The following is a 17,136-nucleotide window of genomic DNA, read 5'->3' on the forward strand; positions in this document are numbered from 1 at the left end:
GCTTTTTACTCCCTCGCGCGCTCGGTTTGTGGGAACATCCACCCTGCCCCGTGCGTACGACAAACAGCGCCTCCTTTCTAACCCTGACTCTGTGCTTAGAGAGCTGCTCAAATCCCGCAGTGCCGCCGATCGGGGGCCCTCCCGGGGTCCGTCCGTCTGTCCCCGGTCCCTCTGCCTGTCCCTGGGGTCTCTCTGTCCCCACCCAGGACAGCGGGAGGGGGCGGTCCCACACTTACGCTCCGCCCCCTAGGCGGGACCAGCAGAGCACCCTCCCCGTCCATTGGTCAATCCCCCCGCCGGGCGCGACCCCGCCTATTGGCCCTCCCCTTGTCCCCGCCCCCGGTGGCGCGGGCCGGGCGATGGCGGAGCGCGGCCATGGCGCTGCTGCGGGCGCTGCTCTCGCAGGCGCTGGGCCGGCTCTGGGGCTGCCCCGGCCATAGTCCCGGCCATAGCCCCGGCCATGCGACCCCGAGCCACGCCATGGAGCACGACAGGGCCATCGAGGTCTACGGTGACCGCCGGGGGGACTGGGCGGGCAGGGGGCCAGGGCCGCGAGGGGCTGTGAGGCGGGGGGCTGTGGGGTGATTTTAGGGACGTTCCTGCTGTGCCCTTGGGTGGTTGAAGTGAGGGAGCCGTGGCCGGTCCTGCCCTGCCTGCCCAGCCGCGTGGGCGAGAGCTGTGCCCGGGAACTTGGAGTGTCGGAGCACCCACGGGGGTCCCCGGGGGGCCGGAGGGGGCTGTGCTCGGTGTGGGGCAGGAGGAAAGTTTATTTGGCTCGTTCGAGGGTTGGAATCGGGTGGGAAGGGGTTCCTTTGGGGTGCCGGAGGGCAGGGGCAGGGTCTGACACAGGTCGTGTCCTTGGGGTGCTCACGGTGAGAGGGGGCCCCGGTCCAGGAGTGTGGGAGAAGTGTCTCCGAGCCCCTCTGGATGGAGGCTGCTCCCACAGGGGTTGGGAAAGGCCTGGATCGCTGCCCAGCTCAGCCCCTGCCCCGGGGGCACCAACGAATGTTTCCTCACCTGGGACAGAGGAGCAGCTGGACACACCTGGAAGGGCCAGGAATTCCAGGGTGGTCACCAGTGGATCCAGGGAAATGCAGATTGCTGTTACTGAGTGACTGTTTCTGTAAAATGGGGAGAGATTTCACTGCTGGAAGTTCTGCTTGGGGAGGATTCCAAACACCTTGTCAAGCCTCAGGGCACTGTTAGTTTGGAGAACTGAGGACACAGTGTCAAACAAACTCAGTTTTAAAACTTGACTGGTTTAAATAGAGCTACTCTAAAACACCAGTGGCCCTAAGTAAAAGTTATTACTCATAACCCAGGTTGTGAACCTGAGCAGGGAGGCAAATCCTGAGAATTTTGGTTCATCCACAGGGTCAGGCTTGTCCAGGACCTCTGCAGAATAAAGCACCTGTCCCTGTATAATTAGATTTGAAAGAGCAGAGGAATCCCTGAAGTGCTGCTGAACTAAATCAGAACTAATGGAACATGAAAAACAAACCCACAGTGAGCAACAAATGCCTCAAATTGTCCCATCCAGAAGAATGTTGTGAGATAAAGTGCCCCTGCTATTTACAGCTCTGCCCCTTCCAGAGGGGGGGGCAAAACAAACAGTGCAGGGAAGGTGGTTGATAATGAAAATACCTTTTATTAAATCCTGGAAAGCTGCTTTACTGTTGCTCCCTTGCCTTCTGCTGCAGACATTATCCGGACCATCCGGGACCCGGAGAAGCCCAACACTCTGGAAGAACTGGAAGTGGTGACAGAAGGTGGTGTGGAGGTGCAGGAGATAGGAGAGGAGGAGTATCTGGTCACCATCAGGTTTACACCAACAGTACCTCATTGCTCCTTGGCCACTCTCATCGGTGAGCTTTGGGTGCCTGAAGGGGGGACCATGAGCAGGGGGCTCGCTGGGGTTCTCTGAGTAACACCAGGGTTAGTTAAAGTTCAGCCTTGTGCTGCTCTGTTGGTGTGACCAGGAACTGCATCTTGAGAGCCCAGCTGGCAGTGCAAACAGACCAAAATCCCAAACCAAACCCAAATCCAGAGAAATGTGGGGAAATCCATCAGTTTGTGTCCAGCCAGGGGAACTCCTCAGAAGGAACCTCTCAAAAACCTCCTGGGAAGTGGCACAGAGTTCCTTCTGTGTATTGGCCACGTTATTTCAGTAATGTTAAATTAAAAACTTGTCAGCTCTTAAATTTGAAACCCTTTAAACTTAATGCTTGTCTCCCTTCCCTATGGGCTGTTCTCCATTCCCACACACCAGAAATCCCCCCATGCAATCCAGGAATCCCAAAAAAAGTCCCGAACCATCAGGAGTTGGAAGGGAATTACATTGAGAATTTACAGTGGCCTGTTTTGACTTTTTCCCTTATGGTTTGTGGTGAGATTTCATCTGAAAAATCCCATCTGAGAGCTCTGACGTGATTTGTTTGAATGTGCCAAGGTTAGAAAGTCTCACCACTAAATATCAGAACTAAGGTTTCTCAGTGTATTTTAAAGATTTAAGGGAAATCAAGTCTTTAGTTTAATGAGGAAACTGATGTACTTATGCCCAAATAATTTATATTATTTTTTTAAACCAACTATTAAAAACAAACCAAGCATTCCCTTCAGTACAGGTGCAGCCTCAGGGATAGCTGGAAAGCTATATATAAATATATATAGCTAAATATATTATATTATTTATATATATTATGTTATATTATTTATATAAATATATATAAATACCAAATATAAATACCAATATAAATAAATATATATAAATACCAAAGCAAGCTGGAAAGGGAGGAATTTGTCTCTGTTCAATGTTTCTAGGAGGTGATTAGAGACCAGAGACCTGAAAACTTGTAAGGCAGGTGTGAACTTACCTGAAAAGCTGCATCCAAGGGGTCAAACCACAAATTCTTTAGTCCCTCTGTGGCTTGTGCTGCTCAGAATACAAAAGGAGGTTGTCAGTTATGCTGATTGTTACATATGGATTCTCTGAAAATGCACCTCAACCTGGAATTTTACAAGGAAATCTCTGTTTTGTTTTAACAGGCCTTTGTTTAAGAATAAAACTTCAGAGATGTTTGCCTTTTAGACACAAGGTAAAGTACCTGCTCTGAAACCTGTTCTGAACTACATGAATGAGAGACAAGCTCTGAAACAGAGCCTGCAAGGCAGGGAATGCCCTGCTCTGTTGTCAGCCAGGAGCTGGTGGAGCAGGGCTGGGCATCAGCTAGGCAGTGAAACCTTGGGAAAAGGTTTGGAAGAGCACAGGAAAACTGCAGGATTAAAACACTGGAACTGCTCTGAGGGAATCTTTATGATCCATGTCTTGGGAGCTGATGTGTGGATGGCACATGGCCTGATCCTGTCCGTGTGCTGTCCCTGACCCCTAAAACTGTCCCTGACAGGGGCCAGCCCTGGCTGGGAGTGTAAGGGACTGTAATATATCCCTGGAGAAATCTGTTTGGGTCTGAGCAGGAGCAGAGCAGACCTTTACTGACAAACATAGTGATTTACAGACCTTTAGAGACTTGCCCAAAATAACTTACAGTATAAATTAATTACCTGAGGGTTTCTGCTGGTGATTTTCTGGCGGTTGTTTTGTTTTTATAGTTGCTGCCTTCGACTTTCCAGTTGAGCAGTGTAGAGTGAGACTTGTAGAAGATGAGGTAGATGATGTTTTTTGTGGTGCCAACCAGGCTCAGCTTCAGAGAGAGCAGTTAAAGGCCCAGGGCTTGTTTCCTTGGTTCCTTTGGGTACATCCCTTTCAGGAGATCTCCCTGCCCTCCAGCCTCTCTCAGGGGGTTTTGGTTTTTGTCCAGGCCTGGTAAATGTTGGAGGTGGTTTAGGTCTGTTCAGATTCCAGTCCCATAATCTGTTCCATGCAGGAACAGACTGTGTCACACAGCCAAGTTCAAACAGAGTCTCTGGGGTTGTCATCACTGAGCAAAGCTTGTCAGGAGCATCTCCCAGGGAGGCTGTGTTGGGGTTGTGTTGCAGTGAAGTCCAGGATCAGCTCTTTCCGTGGATCCCGTGTTTCTCAGTAGGAATGACATGCACTGTGTGTGCACTGGACAATGTTTTTCCTCCAGCACTGAATATATTCAGGTGTTTTAACTCTTCTAACGTTGCTGATCTCTCCTGCAGCTGGAAATCTACATATCTGAGGGCACACATTCCACCGAAGAGGACAGTGAGTAGAGCTTGGGAATGAGCTGCTGCAGCCTGTTTGTGCTGGTTGAGTCCTTCCCTCCCTTTCCAGGAATTAATACCCTGTGAAAGCTTTAAAATCAAACCTGCCCTTGAGGCTCTTTCCAAAGCTGTGGTGGCTCTGTGACCACGTGCTTGCTGCTGGTGTGGTTTTTCAGCGCGGTTCTTGCAGGTGTTAAGTTGTGTCTGTGACAAAAGAAGTTGCTGCTGAATAATTAACATGAAGAATCCACTGGTTGATCTTGCTGTCCTGCAATATCCATAACAAAAACATGTGTTTCTCAGTCAGTGCTTACAGTGAAACTGGAGGGCAGGGGCATTGTCAGAGCCAGAGCCAGGCCCTGCCCTGAGCAGCTGCTGGAGCCCCTACCAGGAGTGTCCCAACCTTGAGCACTGGGTGTCTTTGGCAAAAATGGGTTATTTGGGTGAAATAACTTAGCAATTGAACCTGGAGAACTCCACCTCCTGGTTAGTCACGAGTTTCACACTTAATTTTAAGACATGTCGTTGGGGCATCTTAAATTCTGTTCCTAAAGCAGAGAACCATCAGAAACGACCGATTTCTGATGGTTGGTCGCGACTGAGCTTTCGTTTGCCTCGTTCCCCTTTCCCTGTTGACCCTCTGCCTTTGGCTGCTCCCGAGCCCCCTCGTCCCCCCTGTCCCCTGCCCCTGGAGCCTCCTGAGTCGCCCTTTGTGGGCTGTTTTGCAGTCAACAAGCAGATCAACGACAAGGAGCGCGTGGCGGCGGCGATGGAGAACCCGACGCTGCGGGAGATCGTGGAGCAGTGTGTCACTGAGCCCGAGTAGGAGCCTGGGCAGCTCCTCACAGCAGCTCTGCCTACAGAAAAGATAATAATAATCAAGGCCTTGAGTTTAATACTTGAGTTCTTTATACCTTCCACGTGTTTTTTTAAAAAGAAATTGTTTATAAGATAGATTTCAATGATGAGGAAATCGGTCTCTAAATGAAGCGTACAGTGCCGAGAGCTTGGAATTTCTGGTGTCCAGAGGAATATTTTGTGATTAAAAGCAACACGTCCGCATTGCCTTCTGAGAGACATTGTGATATAAATACAGTTTTGCAAGTTAAATTTCTACATTGTTTCAGTCACTGCACTGTAAAAAATAAAACAGATTCTTGTAATGAAATGCTGCTTTCTGGGTTCTGAATTGTTGTTTTTTTTCTTTAAGCTTAAGTTTAGATTTCTGTTAGAGAAGGAAAGATTCCCTTCTTCATTTTGTTCAACTTCATTTCAACAAACACATTAAAGCTGAAATTAATTCAGAAAAATAATTTTCAGCCCAGAGACTGGACTAGAACAGGGAGATTTTCACTGGGACTCTATTGCTGCTAAATATTTGTGGTTTTTTTCCCCCTGTTAAGTACATTTCTAATTCTGGAGGCTTTGCTTTATAACCACCCCAAGGGTAAAATTTCCCCTGTGGCCCAGATCTTGTCAGTCTGCTCCTGCTTTTTCTGATGGCTTACCTGCAGTGTGGAAGGTGAGACACTCCCACAGCCCTTCACTCCTCTGCTTCCCACTGCCCTGTTCCTTTTGGGGTTTCCACTGCCCTGTTCCTTGTTGCTGCTCCCTCACTAATCTTACCTGGAGCATCCATAACGTTTCCAGCTGCCACATGTTCCCCCCTGGAGAAGTTCCTCAGGGTTTGTTTCCACTGCAGCCGTGGATCTGCCCATGGATTTACCTTTCCCTGGGAAATGAGGCAGACATTCCCCTCCCAGCTGCCCTTCTCCCAGGGGCACTGATGTCCAGGATGTGCTGCAGTGGCTCACGAGGGATTTTGGGAGCTGCTCCTCCCTGAACTGAGTCCTCCAGTGCTTTGTGTTTGGTTCAACGGTGAGAAATCTTTGGAGCTCAGTGCAAACATCTGGTTTGATTTCAGGGATTTGTAACCATTTTAATAATCCCCACAAAGCTTTCCTGGAGGCATGGAATGATGGAATGGACTCCAGCATTATGAACAGGGAGATGCTTCCCTTTGTAAAGCAGTGAACTGCCCCATGGCACAGCTGTGCCAGCAAGGGCTCCTCCCCTGCCCCATCCCGGGGCCAAATTACCCTGAAAAAGAAATTTAAAAAGGGGGCAAAGGATGGGGGAGAGAACAATCCCCCTTTTCCACAGGTTTCTGCCCAGTTGCAGAACCCTCAGTTCCAGCACATGTGGAAAATTGCTTTTCTTAACTTCAGTTACTCAGCTTCAATTAAATTTTAGCTAAATTTCAAACCCCTTTGTGCCCTCGTTGCTGAATTGAGCTCCTTGAGAAGTCCAGGTCTGGTTTACATTACTAAAACAACTAAAACGGTGGTTTCCAGGTTGTCTTGATGATCAAAAGATGCAATTTTCTGGAAATACTGAACAGCTGAGGTCCAACCAGGCCAGCACATGTGGCAAACCCTCATTTCAGGGATATAATGCCATTTTTGGGACCAGCTTTGCTGTGTGCCCACGGGATTTCACTGGATCCATATTCCCGAGGGCACAAATGTCCCAGGCACCTGCCTGGGGGTCCCAGGAACAGCCTGGCCCGAGCAAGAGCTCCTGGGGCTGGCAGAGGGTAAAGCAAAGAGTTATTCCAACCCAGGCTTTAGGGAACATTTTAAGTAATTAATTTGGACCAGGAGTGAAAACCCCAAAGAGCGGGAGCAGATTCAGGCAGGAATTGTCCCTGTCACACCTGTGACACTGCCAGGGAAGGGCTTTGTCAGACCAAGACCCATCACCCTGGTGGAAAACAAAGCAACCCAGGAAAAGCAAACCTGTTTTTGAATTTAGTAGATCTAAGGCAATTCCTTCCACTTTTCTCTCCCAAAGAATCCCTGTACAGGGAATTTTCCTGCCCAGGGATATCTGGACAGGGAATTTCCCAGCCCTGGCAGCTTGTCCAGCTTTCTGAGTGCAGAGGGGAGGGACAGATGTGCATCCCTGTGCCAGGACAAGGGGGACACGTGTCCTGCACCCACCCCCCTGCCAGGGAGGGCTCCAGGCAGGGCAACTCCTGCAGGGAGGTGGATGCTCTGGAGAGCAGGAGCTGCATTATCTGTTGGCTGCTTTCCTGGAATTTGCTTTCTTCTCTCCTGTCCAGCACGGGGGTTGATCTTTTCTCCTCAGAAATGCTGGTATCTGGGCCAGCAAGGAGGGTCTGTGGGTCCTGTGACCACGAGATATGCGGCTCCTCTTCTTGCATGAGGTGCCTGGTGCCTGTGCACGGCTCTCCCTGCACCACCAAAATGGCATTCCCAGCTTAGGCAAAGGCTTGGGGCACTGGGAATAGGATGCTCTGATGACCATAAGAGGCCTTTCCTTGATTTTGCAGTGCCTTGGGATCGTTACTTCCAAGGGCTTTGTGCTGAAGCACAGAGGTCAAATGTCCTTCTTCAGAGCTTGGGAATTCCAGCAATTCGGGAAAATGGATCTGACCCCAAAAGCAGGTGTCTAAACCCAGGAATATTCCCAGTTCCTCAGGGAAAGGGTCACTGCTGGGAGGTGACTCCCCAGGAGCTGCTGTACTTCCCAGCATTTCCATTAAAACTGGGGTTGGGATCTTTGCCTGTCCTCGTTGCTGCCCCACAGACAGGGGTGGGCAGAGGCTTTGCTGCCACAGGGGTTTGGGGACACCGTGGGGGGTGACACCATGACGTGGGTGACAGAGAAACATCCAGGAGCAGGACACCCTGAGCCGGGAACAGCTCCAGGAGGGGGCTGTCAGGTAGGATTTGAGGGGTCTGAGGAGCTCGGGGTGTCCCTCCAAACCCGGGAAGACACACACGTGTCACCCGTCCTCACTCGTGTCACCAACAACGCGATGGTCCCTTCAGTTCGTTTTGCATTTCCAGTGGGGAGGAACAACTGCAGAGGGCACCAGCGAACCGCAGCAGAGCTGTGAGAGGAGACCACGGCCCTGCCCGGGCTCCCGGAATCCCAAATGTTCTGGGTTGTAAGGACTCGGCTCTCTCCACTCGTGCCCATCACAGGGGGATGAGGTACCACAGCAGGAGTGTGGGCACCTGGGGGTTCAGCTCTCCAGAGGAACCCGGGAAGTGCCTGCAGGGATGTGGAAGGAAGCAGAGACCCAGGAAAGCCCCCAGCCCGTGGAGCTGCGAGGATTCAGCCAAGGCAGACACTGGTGGGCACCTCCATCTCCATCCCAAGCCCAGGTTTAGCTCCTGCCTTGCCTCAAACCTCAGCACAACCACGAAGACAGACCATTCCCCCCTCCAATCCCCCAGGAAGAGCAGCATCATCCTTTTGCCCCTTTACTGGGCTCCCCTGCCATGCAAAGGGATTCACAGCAGCCTCTGGAATAAAAGGTTTAAAATCCCATTTCCAAGCCCACATCCCCAGGCTGAGTCCTTGCAAAGGAGGAGCAAACCGAGAGGTGGAGGGGCTGAATCCTGCACCTGGGGGTCTGACCCACAGCAGGGCTGTGTGAGGGGCTCCTGGGGCTCCTCTGCAAACGGGGGAGTAACTGTTACTCACCAGAGATGGCAGTGGAGCTGTTGCATATAGACACAGAGCTATTTTTAGCCCATAGATACTTCTAAATATTTACACCAGCCTGCTGAGCCTTCCTCCAAGTGCAGATGCAGGTCTGGGGCTGGGGGAGTGGGGGCTGCGGGTCCTCCCTCCCTCCCCTCTGAGGGTCCCTCCCCTCCTTCAGCACATGTGAAACAGTTTTATTTCCCTTCCCAACAGAAATGGTTGCTCTGGGGGAGCAAACAGCTGAGGAAGGAGCTGGTACCAGCTGAGGAACAAGGCAGCTCATTTCCCTCCCCTTCCTTCCCTCCTCCTGCTTTCTGCTGCTTTACTTCCCACTGGGAATGTCCCTGTGCAACGGGCAGTCCTGGGGTGGCCGTGATCTGCTGGAGCACTGGCTGGGATCAGCACCCCAAAGGGGTTGGATGGAGGCTGTTCCCACCCAGAGCAGCTGCCAATTAAAAGCCAAAAACCAGATAAACCAGCAAAATTCTTCAGCTTCTCTCCTTGCTGTCCGGGCTTTGCTGACCCTCGGGGCTGTGCCTGTGAAGCCTTTGTGTGTAGCACAAGGAGGTTTTAAGACCAGGAGAACACAAACCCATGTCTTATTCCTACCTATTCCCTATTGCAGAGCACAGATGGGAGCTGGGAGCTGTTCCTGGTCCCACTGGCCTCGCTGCCTCCCCACGTGCTCAGGTCACAGGCAGGACCAGGGTCCCTCCCTTGTCCTTGCAGCTGATGAAGGACTGATGACCCCTCTGGCTCTCTGGGAATTCAGATCCTCCAGCTGAGACCATCTGGGCCAGACAGAAGCACTTGGTGAGGTCTGAGAGCTGCAAACCACAGGTGCTGTGCAGGGAGACCCGACTGTTCCCGGAGCCGCGGAAGAGCTTTGAGTGTCCCCGTGAACCCCAGACACAAACAAGCTCCTCTGTAAGTGCCTCCTGCTTCCCAATCAGTGAGCTCCCTTCCTTCCTGTCTCCAGGATGGAAATGTCTGGAGGTGACCAAGGCAGGCACAAAGGTCTGATTTCTGATCTGAAGCCAAAAGCCTCTGACTCCTCTCAGAGAGGCTTTCAGGAGATCGTGGAATCATGGAACGGTTTGGGAGGGAATGGAGTGACAGGACAAGGGGGAATGGCTTCCCACTGCCAGAGGGCAGGGTTAGATGGGATATTGGGAAGGGATTCCTGGCTGTGAGAGTGGGGAGACCCTGGCACAGGTTGCCCAGAGGAGCTGTGGCTGCCCCTGGATCCCTGGAAGTGTCCAAGGCCAGGTTGGAAGGGGCTTGGAGCAACCTGGGCTAGTGGGAGGTGTCCCTGCCCATGGCAGGGGGTGGAACAAGATGATCCTAAAGGTCCCTCCAACCCAAACCATTCCATGACCCTATTTCAAACATCTTTTGATCCATAAGCCCTTTCCTCCTTCCTTTCCCCCCACTGCAGCAGCTGTGTCTGAATAACATCCTGCTTGTGTTGAAACAATAAAAGCATCTTTAAAAGAAGAAAAAAGGCATTTCTACACCCCATCTAACCCTTCCCTCTGTCAGTGGGAAGCCATTCCCCCTTGTCCTGTCACTCCAGGCCCTTGTAAAGAATCTCTCTCCAGAGAGACTCCCTGTGTCTCATTGAAAGAAAATGAAGTAAGATGTGTGTTATCCTCACTGGTAGTGCAGTTTCTGTGCTGGTGGGAGGCCTGGCTTGTTATGTGGCTACAAACCAGACAAAATGCCCTTCCAACAGACTCCCACACTATGAGCCAACCTCCTCCAGCCTCAGTGCCCACCTGACACCTCCACAGGCTGGCCACTGTTGGGTTCAGGGTGCCGTGCATTAAATCCAATCCTGCTGCTCTCGGTCCAAGTGCTTGGGAAAGGGCTCAGCCCTTCCCAGAGGGACACCCGGCCCAGGGCTGTGTTGTGACAGCTGGAGGTCACAGCAGGGCTGGGGTCACCACTCTGCAAACCCCAGGGCTCCCAACCCGGCGGGGTCAGCCCTTCTGGAGACACACAGGATTTGGGGTTGAAACAGAAAGGATTTGGGGTTGAAAAGGAAAGGTTTCTGCTTGAAAGGAAAAGGTTCCCCCTGGCTGCTGCAGTTCCCTGTGCCAAAGAGACACAGCCTTGCCCGGAGCACAGGGACACGAGGTGCTGGTGGGCACCGGGCTCTGCCATGGACTGGTGCAGTGGCTTGGCTGAGTCTCCCATGGGAGGGATTATCCTGTGCCCTCATCCCGGCTGTGGATGGGACCCTGCACATGGACAGGTACTGCAGGAGGGGCTCACCTGGCTGGGTACCCCTGAAATGAACTGATTTGCAGAACCGATTCACCCCATCGACCCAGCTCACATTTTAATCAACAAATCCCACTTGCAAAGGGCCGCTGGAAATGATTTTCAGATGCAAACCAATCCCCCTTCCTGCTGCCAGGGCCTCAACCACCCCCAATCAACTGAAAACCCCCTCAAAATTCCCTGAGGGAAAGAGAAACTGTGAAACCCACCTGTTTCCTTCAGTAACTGTTTAATTTACCACACTCGTGAGCTGTGGCCATGAGACCCCAACACAGGGGTTGTCCCTCAGCAAAGCTGGGAGGGGATGGAGGGAGCCAGGGAGAAGGAAACCAGGACTGAACACGGGCTCTTGGAACAGAAAAAATTTACACCATGTTGGAGAGGAATAAAACACAGATGGTGAAGTCATGGGTGTGTTTTACATACAGATCACACACAGGAATTTCCATTTAGGGACCGAGTGTTGCTCCTGACAGGTGATGAAACACAGCTGGAGCTGTGACCCGGGATGAGCTCCAGCCTGGCCCTGCTCAGTGCCAGGAGGGTTACCCTCATGATCCCCCAGTTTTTGGGCATCCTCTACAGCCTGAAGAGTAACAGGGAAAGGAATTCCTACCTGAATGCTCCTGCCCTTCTCCAGGGACCAACCTACCAGCAAACCCTTCCCAAGGCAGGGAGGGATTCCCACACGCTGCTCTGGGAAAGGAGCTGTGCCTCATACAGTACTGGATATTCTAGTTAAAAGTCAGCTAACCTTAACAGAGGTGACTCTAGATAAGCAGGAAAAAAGGGGGTTAGCTTGTAAGAACACAGAAAAACACCTTAAACAACCATTACACTGCTACACATACAAAAATCCAGGGGTTAGCACTTGGCTGCCCACGAGGGAGGGGATGTGCTGTTCACCACCACAGCCAGAGCAGCTTCCCTCTGCTTCCCAAACACATGCAAGAGAATGTGCTGCTGGACTCCAAACCCTGGTGTCCCTGATGATCCCCTCTGCTCCAGTGACACAGGCAGTGGCTTTGGCAGACAAAGCCAGTGGTGGGGACACAGGGTGTGGAGCCCAGCACAGCCCTGACTGAAGCCAAAACTCGACTCCTCTGCCCTGTTTGTATTTCTTACATTAAATGTATTTAGCTTCAGTAAACATTTTAATGAAAATTACAGGAATGGGTTGCCAGCTTCAAGTCCCTTAAGGAAGAAAAGAGTCCCTACCCCAGAGGGTCGGCGGAGCCGGTGGAGTGCTGGATGCTCACTTCAGAGATACAAAAACAGTAAAAAAGGTCAAGGTTTGTGCTGGCCAGCCAACACCTTCGAGAGGCTGAAAAGGTCAAATGATAGCACCATAAGCATTTCTGGGAGGTGTCCCCCGAATTATTGCTGCGTCGGTTCCCTTCCCCAAAATGCTCCCCCGCTGGGTGCCCGGGGCAGTGACCCCGCCGGGGGTCCCGGCAGGACCCGGCCCCAGCCCAGCCCAGCCCAGCCGATGGTTTGAGCACCGTTACAGAGTGGCACCGACTAAAGACACCGGGGCTGCCCCGGGCCGAGGCGGAGCCGCCGGTCCCGGCTGTGCCCGGAGCCCCCTGGCACCGCTCCTGTCACCTCCTGGACAGCCGCTCGTCCCCGCGGTCCCGGCCGGGCCGGCGGCAGCTCCGGCAGCACTGCAGATGCACCGTGGGCAGGGGGCACCGGCCCAGCAGCCGCAGGGTCTGGCAGAAGCCGAAGGTCAGGCGGTCGCGCTCGCAGGGGACACCTGGAGGGGAGGGAGGGGACAAGGGCAGTGTCAGTGCCGGTGTCACATCACTGCTGATGTGAAAATCTCCCAGCACGTGGCAAGAGTCGGAACGAGATGGTCTTTAAGGTCCCTTCCAACCCAACCCGCTCGAGGATTCTGTGGGAGCTGGCACAGGCACAGACAGAGCTCCCCAAAGGCAGAGCCCACCTGCACCTCGGCATTCCCCATTCCCAGCACCAACAACACCTGGGCTGCTCCCTGCAGCTCCACGGCATCCTCCCAGGGCAGCATCATTGCCAGGGAGCAGGGCTGAGGTGCAGGGGGACAAACTGACTCCTCCTCCCCATCCCCAGACCCCCCCCCCCCCGTGCCGGCAGAGCAGCAGAAAGGCCAGAATTCCTTTTTCTGGGCATTGTTTGGGTTATTTCGAGAACCTGCATCATCTGGTTCGCTTCCTGCAGGTGTCCTGCAGACCCCAAAACAACTCTGGTGCTGCTCCAAGGACGGGCTTTGTTTTGGGAACCGCTGCTGGGGGCAGTGCCCAGGCAGCTGCAGCAGCAGCCGTGGTGGCCACAGCCCCCTGAATCACCCATGGCCACAGCCTGGCCACCCCCCCGAGTCACCCACGGCCACAGCCTGGCCACCTCACTGAGTCACCCATGGGCTGAGCAAACTTTGCAGGAGCTGTTTCCTCTCTGCAAACAGTCTGGAAATCACAGATCCCAGTCCAGGACCAGGAGTGCCAGGTCAGGGGGTTGGGTTCACAGAGGGGGAGACTCGAGTGCTGCCCCAAAGAGATCTTGTCCTTGGGGTGTGAGAGGGTGGAACATCCCAGCACCCCAAAACACCCTCACACCTGCCTCCATGTGCACCCCATGGGACAGCATGGGATGGGGCATACAGCCCATGGGATGGTGTGGGAATGTGGCAAACAGGGGACAGCCCTCTCCTGCACCATCAGCAGCTCCCAGCTCCACCACCAGCCACACCAGGCTCAGCCAGGCTGCACCTCAACTGAGCCACAGCAGCAGAGACCCATCACCAAACACATGTTGTTCCTATGGGTATACAGCTGGTTTCATTTTTAATTTCCTCCTTTTCTGCTCTATCTCCACACAAGCAGCATCTCACCCAGTTGGGCAAGACTCGCCTGAATTACATCAGCTCTGTCTGATTTTGCCTCCTGTACAAATAACGTAAATAAATGACAGCTTTTCTCTGGAAGAGGGCAGAGCTGATGCTCCCCTGGGCTGGCACCCCCTGGTCCCCTCACACTGCCCCTCCCCGGGCACCCTCCACCAGGACCACACTGAGCAGGGGCAGAAGTGGGGCAGGAAATGGGCTTTTCTCTTTCTCAGGACACTTCTCTGCTCAGGCAACACCAGGACCGAGCCAGGGGAGCTCTCACTGACCACTGCCCCTCACTATGTCCCTCTGGGAACAAAGGCTGTGCCGAGGGAAAGGCTGCTGCCCCGATTCCCACGGGATGAGCCGACCCCGGCAGCAGATGCAGAGCAGAGACTTCTCCCCCCCTTTGGGATTTCAGCCACAGCCCCCTCCCCCAGCCCAGTAGTGAGGAGGTCACTCTAAAATTAATTTTCTATTTCAGCTGAGGTATTTCCTCTCCTCCTCCCGAGCTGCAGCTCTCTGTGCCCCCAAAAGCCATGGATCACCCACGCCACTGGATCCAAGAGCTGCCGACGGAGAAGGACTGAGTGGACTCCGGTTTCACATCACCCCCCCCAGCCTGGGGGCTCCCTCCAACCCCCAGGGGCTGGGACAATGTGGATTTTTCCTGCTGGTTGAGCAGAGTGGATAAGGAATCTCTGTACAGCCCAGCAAGGGCCAGGCCAGGAGCACATCCCAAACCTGCCATGAGAGCACCAGAGCTGGAGGGAAAAGGGAAGCATTTGCTCATGTGATGCTCCCTCAGGGTCTCAGGGATAATATTTCCTGGGAGCAACCTTGTGGCTCCACCTGGCATTCCCCAAACCCCCAGGGCCCTTTTGCATTGGGACATTAGAGCACAGCAATACATGTATCCCCATGCGTACACACTGCTGGTGTGCTCGGGGGTAGCTGCAGCAAAGCCCCAGGGTGAGGAGGACTCCTCTAAAAACACCCCACGGATGGGTGGGGATGTCCCCATCCCTGCTCGGGGGGTGCCCAGGCCAGGCAGACCCCCAGGAGCCCCTTGGTATTTTTAGCCCTCTCTCCTGCTCACTCCACTTATCACAGCTTCCTAGGAAGTTATTTATGGATCCCAACCAAGCTGCCTCCTGCCTTCCCTTGAAAGAGCCCTGCAGGCTGCTGGGGCTCGTGCTGGGAGGTCGCTTTCCAGGACTGGAGTGAGGGTTCAGCTCTGTCCTGATCCCTGTCTGGAGGGGCAGCACTCTGGGCACGGGTAGGAAATTCCTGTCCCTGCGCTGCCTGGGCAGAACGAGCCCATCCTGCCTGGAGTCACTGCTCTTTGTGCACCACCGTATCAGCACAGGAATGAGGTTGCTGTGGAAACAGCCGGGATGGGCTTGGAGAGGGTGGGGAAGAGCCACCTCCCTTGGCTGGAGGCTCTGCTGACCTCACAGGAGACCCCTGCGGGACTCTGGCTCCAAAGCAAAATGAGCTTGTGGAATCACAGAACACCTGAATGGGAAGGGACCCACAGGGATCATCGAGTGCAACTCCTGGCCCTGCCCAGGACACCCCAACAATCCCACCCTGTGCTGAGAGCACTGTCCAAACGCTCCCAGAGCTCAGTGAGGCCAAGGGGAGTCGCTGAGTTGCCGAGTTCTCATCCCTTTCCCAGCCCCGTGCTCGGGGCCGAGGCAGCATCTCAGGGTGGATGTGAGTGGGGTCAAGCTCAGGTCTGACAATCTTGGCTGGGCTCATGATTCCTCCCTGGAATTTGGTCTTGGGCAAGGGAAGCTGTACTAAGCACTTGATTTGTCAGCTCTTCAGAGAGGGCCTGATTTCCATTTCCATTTAATCCTTTTACTGTTATTTTTTTCTATTAACAATTTTTTTATATAATCCTCACACTTCATTTGGACACACAAACCGTAAGTCTATGCCAAATTTTAGGCTAAAGAAATAGCTCAAAGCGGGGCTTTAAAAATCCAGGCTAAGTCAGCACATTAGAGAGTGAAAACCCCCACTTTTTTGGGGATTGTTTTTTTAAGGTCAGCTTGGAAGTCGCTTTAAATTTCATTTAAGCTTCTGCCACCCAGACCTAAGCCTTTACTTCTATTCTCGGGAAAAATAAACTTCCTGGAACAGGTTTTGTAAAAACAAGGAAAGGTTGAGTTTCGAGCTGAGCTAGCAAATCCAGGGAATTAGGCTGCTGACCTCTGGCCTTCGGGATGCTCTCAAAGCCAGGGCCAAATTTAACAAATAGTATCCCAAGGTCCTGCTCCAGGGCCATGGTGCCCCCCCTGTGGTCCCTGGTCAGCGTGATGGGATGCATGGGATGCACCCCCAGTGCCAGCTTTGCCTGCACAGACTGGCACTGACACGGCCAAACTGGGAGAAAACCACAACCCCCCCAGTTCTCAACCATCAGCCCTGCTCTGGGCAACATCTTTCTCCCACATTTCATCAAAACAGGGAGTCCTTTCTCAAGCATCCCTTTCCCACTGACTCCAGTTGTAATCATTAGTTAATTAATTGCCCTCAATGCCTCACTCAGCAGTACCTCCCTGCCTTGCCCCTCGGATAGGGACTTCCACGCTCAAACGACAGAGAAAATTGGAATTTGCTGCAATTATTTCCCGTATGGATCCCTTGTGGACAAACTCAGCGACATGCAGAACCATGAACAATTCCATTTCCTTACTCAGAGCAAGCAGGAACACAACGTTTAATTGCCAATTAATCTTGAGGCAACCAGAAGCACAGCCAGCTCTGGGTCAGGGGCCCGGTGTCCCCTCACCCCACAGGATCCTGTGCTGGCTGTCCAGGGACACAGGGCTGAGCTCCATCCCACTGCTCTGCCCCCTTCCCAGAGCAACTGCACCAGTTCACACACACTTGTCCTTGAGCCAGATGAAGGCTTTACCTCATCCCTTTGGTATTCCAAGCTGAGACACCTGTGGGACAGTGCTGGCTTGGCTGGAGCCAAGAGCTGGCCCCATCACCTGCCTGACACCTGCCTGGAGCGAATTTGGGGAGCTCACAGACTGTCCCCAGGGAATGGGCACAATGGAAATGACGAATTTTATGGTATGACCCCAATGAACCCCCCAGGGGCTGCCTGTGCTCTGTGCCAAGCAGGGCTGTGTCACCATCACCAGGGTCTGCCCAAAAGCCACTGTCCTGGCACGGTCACCACCCCACACCAGCAGAGTGACCAGCTCCATCCACCCCTTGGCTTCCTCTCCCATAGACAGCAATTCCTGCTTTTCTGG

At 53.2% G+C, this 17,136-nt stretch overlaps 2 protein-coding genes across 2 annotated transcripts in view; one reads left to right on the plus strand and one right to left on the minus strand.

The window, feature by feature from the left end:
* The first annotated feature begins 341 nt into the window (after nt 1-341).
* On the plus strand, nt 342-5,356 carry CIAO2A (cytosolic iron-sulfur assembly component 2A). The gene is made up of 5 exons (XM_032699788.1): nt 342-511; nt 1,701-1,865; nt 3,046-3,095; nt 4,144-4,189; nt 4,917-5,356. Exons 1-5 carry the CDS (start codon nt 376-378, stop codon nt 5,012-5,014), a joined length of 495 nt encoding a protein of 164 aa, XP_032555679.1. The 5' UTR covers nt 342-375; the 3' UTR covers nt 5,015-5,356.
* Nucleotides 5,357-11,215: 5,859 nt separating this feature from the next.
* ADAMTS7 (ADAM metallopeptidase with thrombospondin type 1 motif 7) overlaps nt 11,216-17,136 on the minus strand; it is a gene marked incomplete at its 5' end in the record, with an annotated part of 35,424 nt that continues 29,503 nt past the window's right edge. Inside the window, one exon of the mRNA XM_032700699.1 lies at nt 11,216-12,751. Coding sequence (XP_032556590.1) covers nt 12,597-12,751 — 155 coding nt within the window. The remainder of the gene's footprint in view (nt 12,752-17,136) is intronic.

The sequence above is a fragment of the Chiroxiphia lanceolata genome, chromosome 12 (assembly GCF_009829145.1).
Source record: "Chiroxiphia lanceolata isolate bChiLan1 chromosome 12, bChiLan1.pri, whole genome shotgun sequence".
Lineage (NCBI taxonomy): Eukaryota > Metazoa > Chordata > Aves > Passeriformes > Pipridae > Chiroxiphia > Chiroxiphia lanceolata.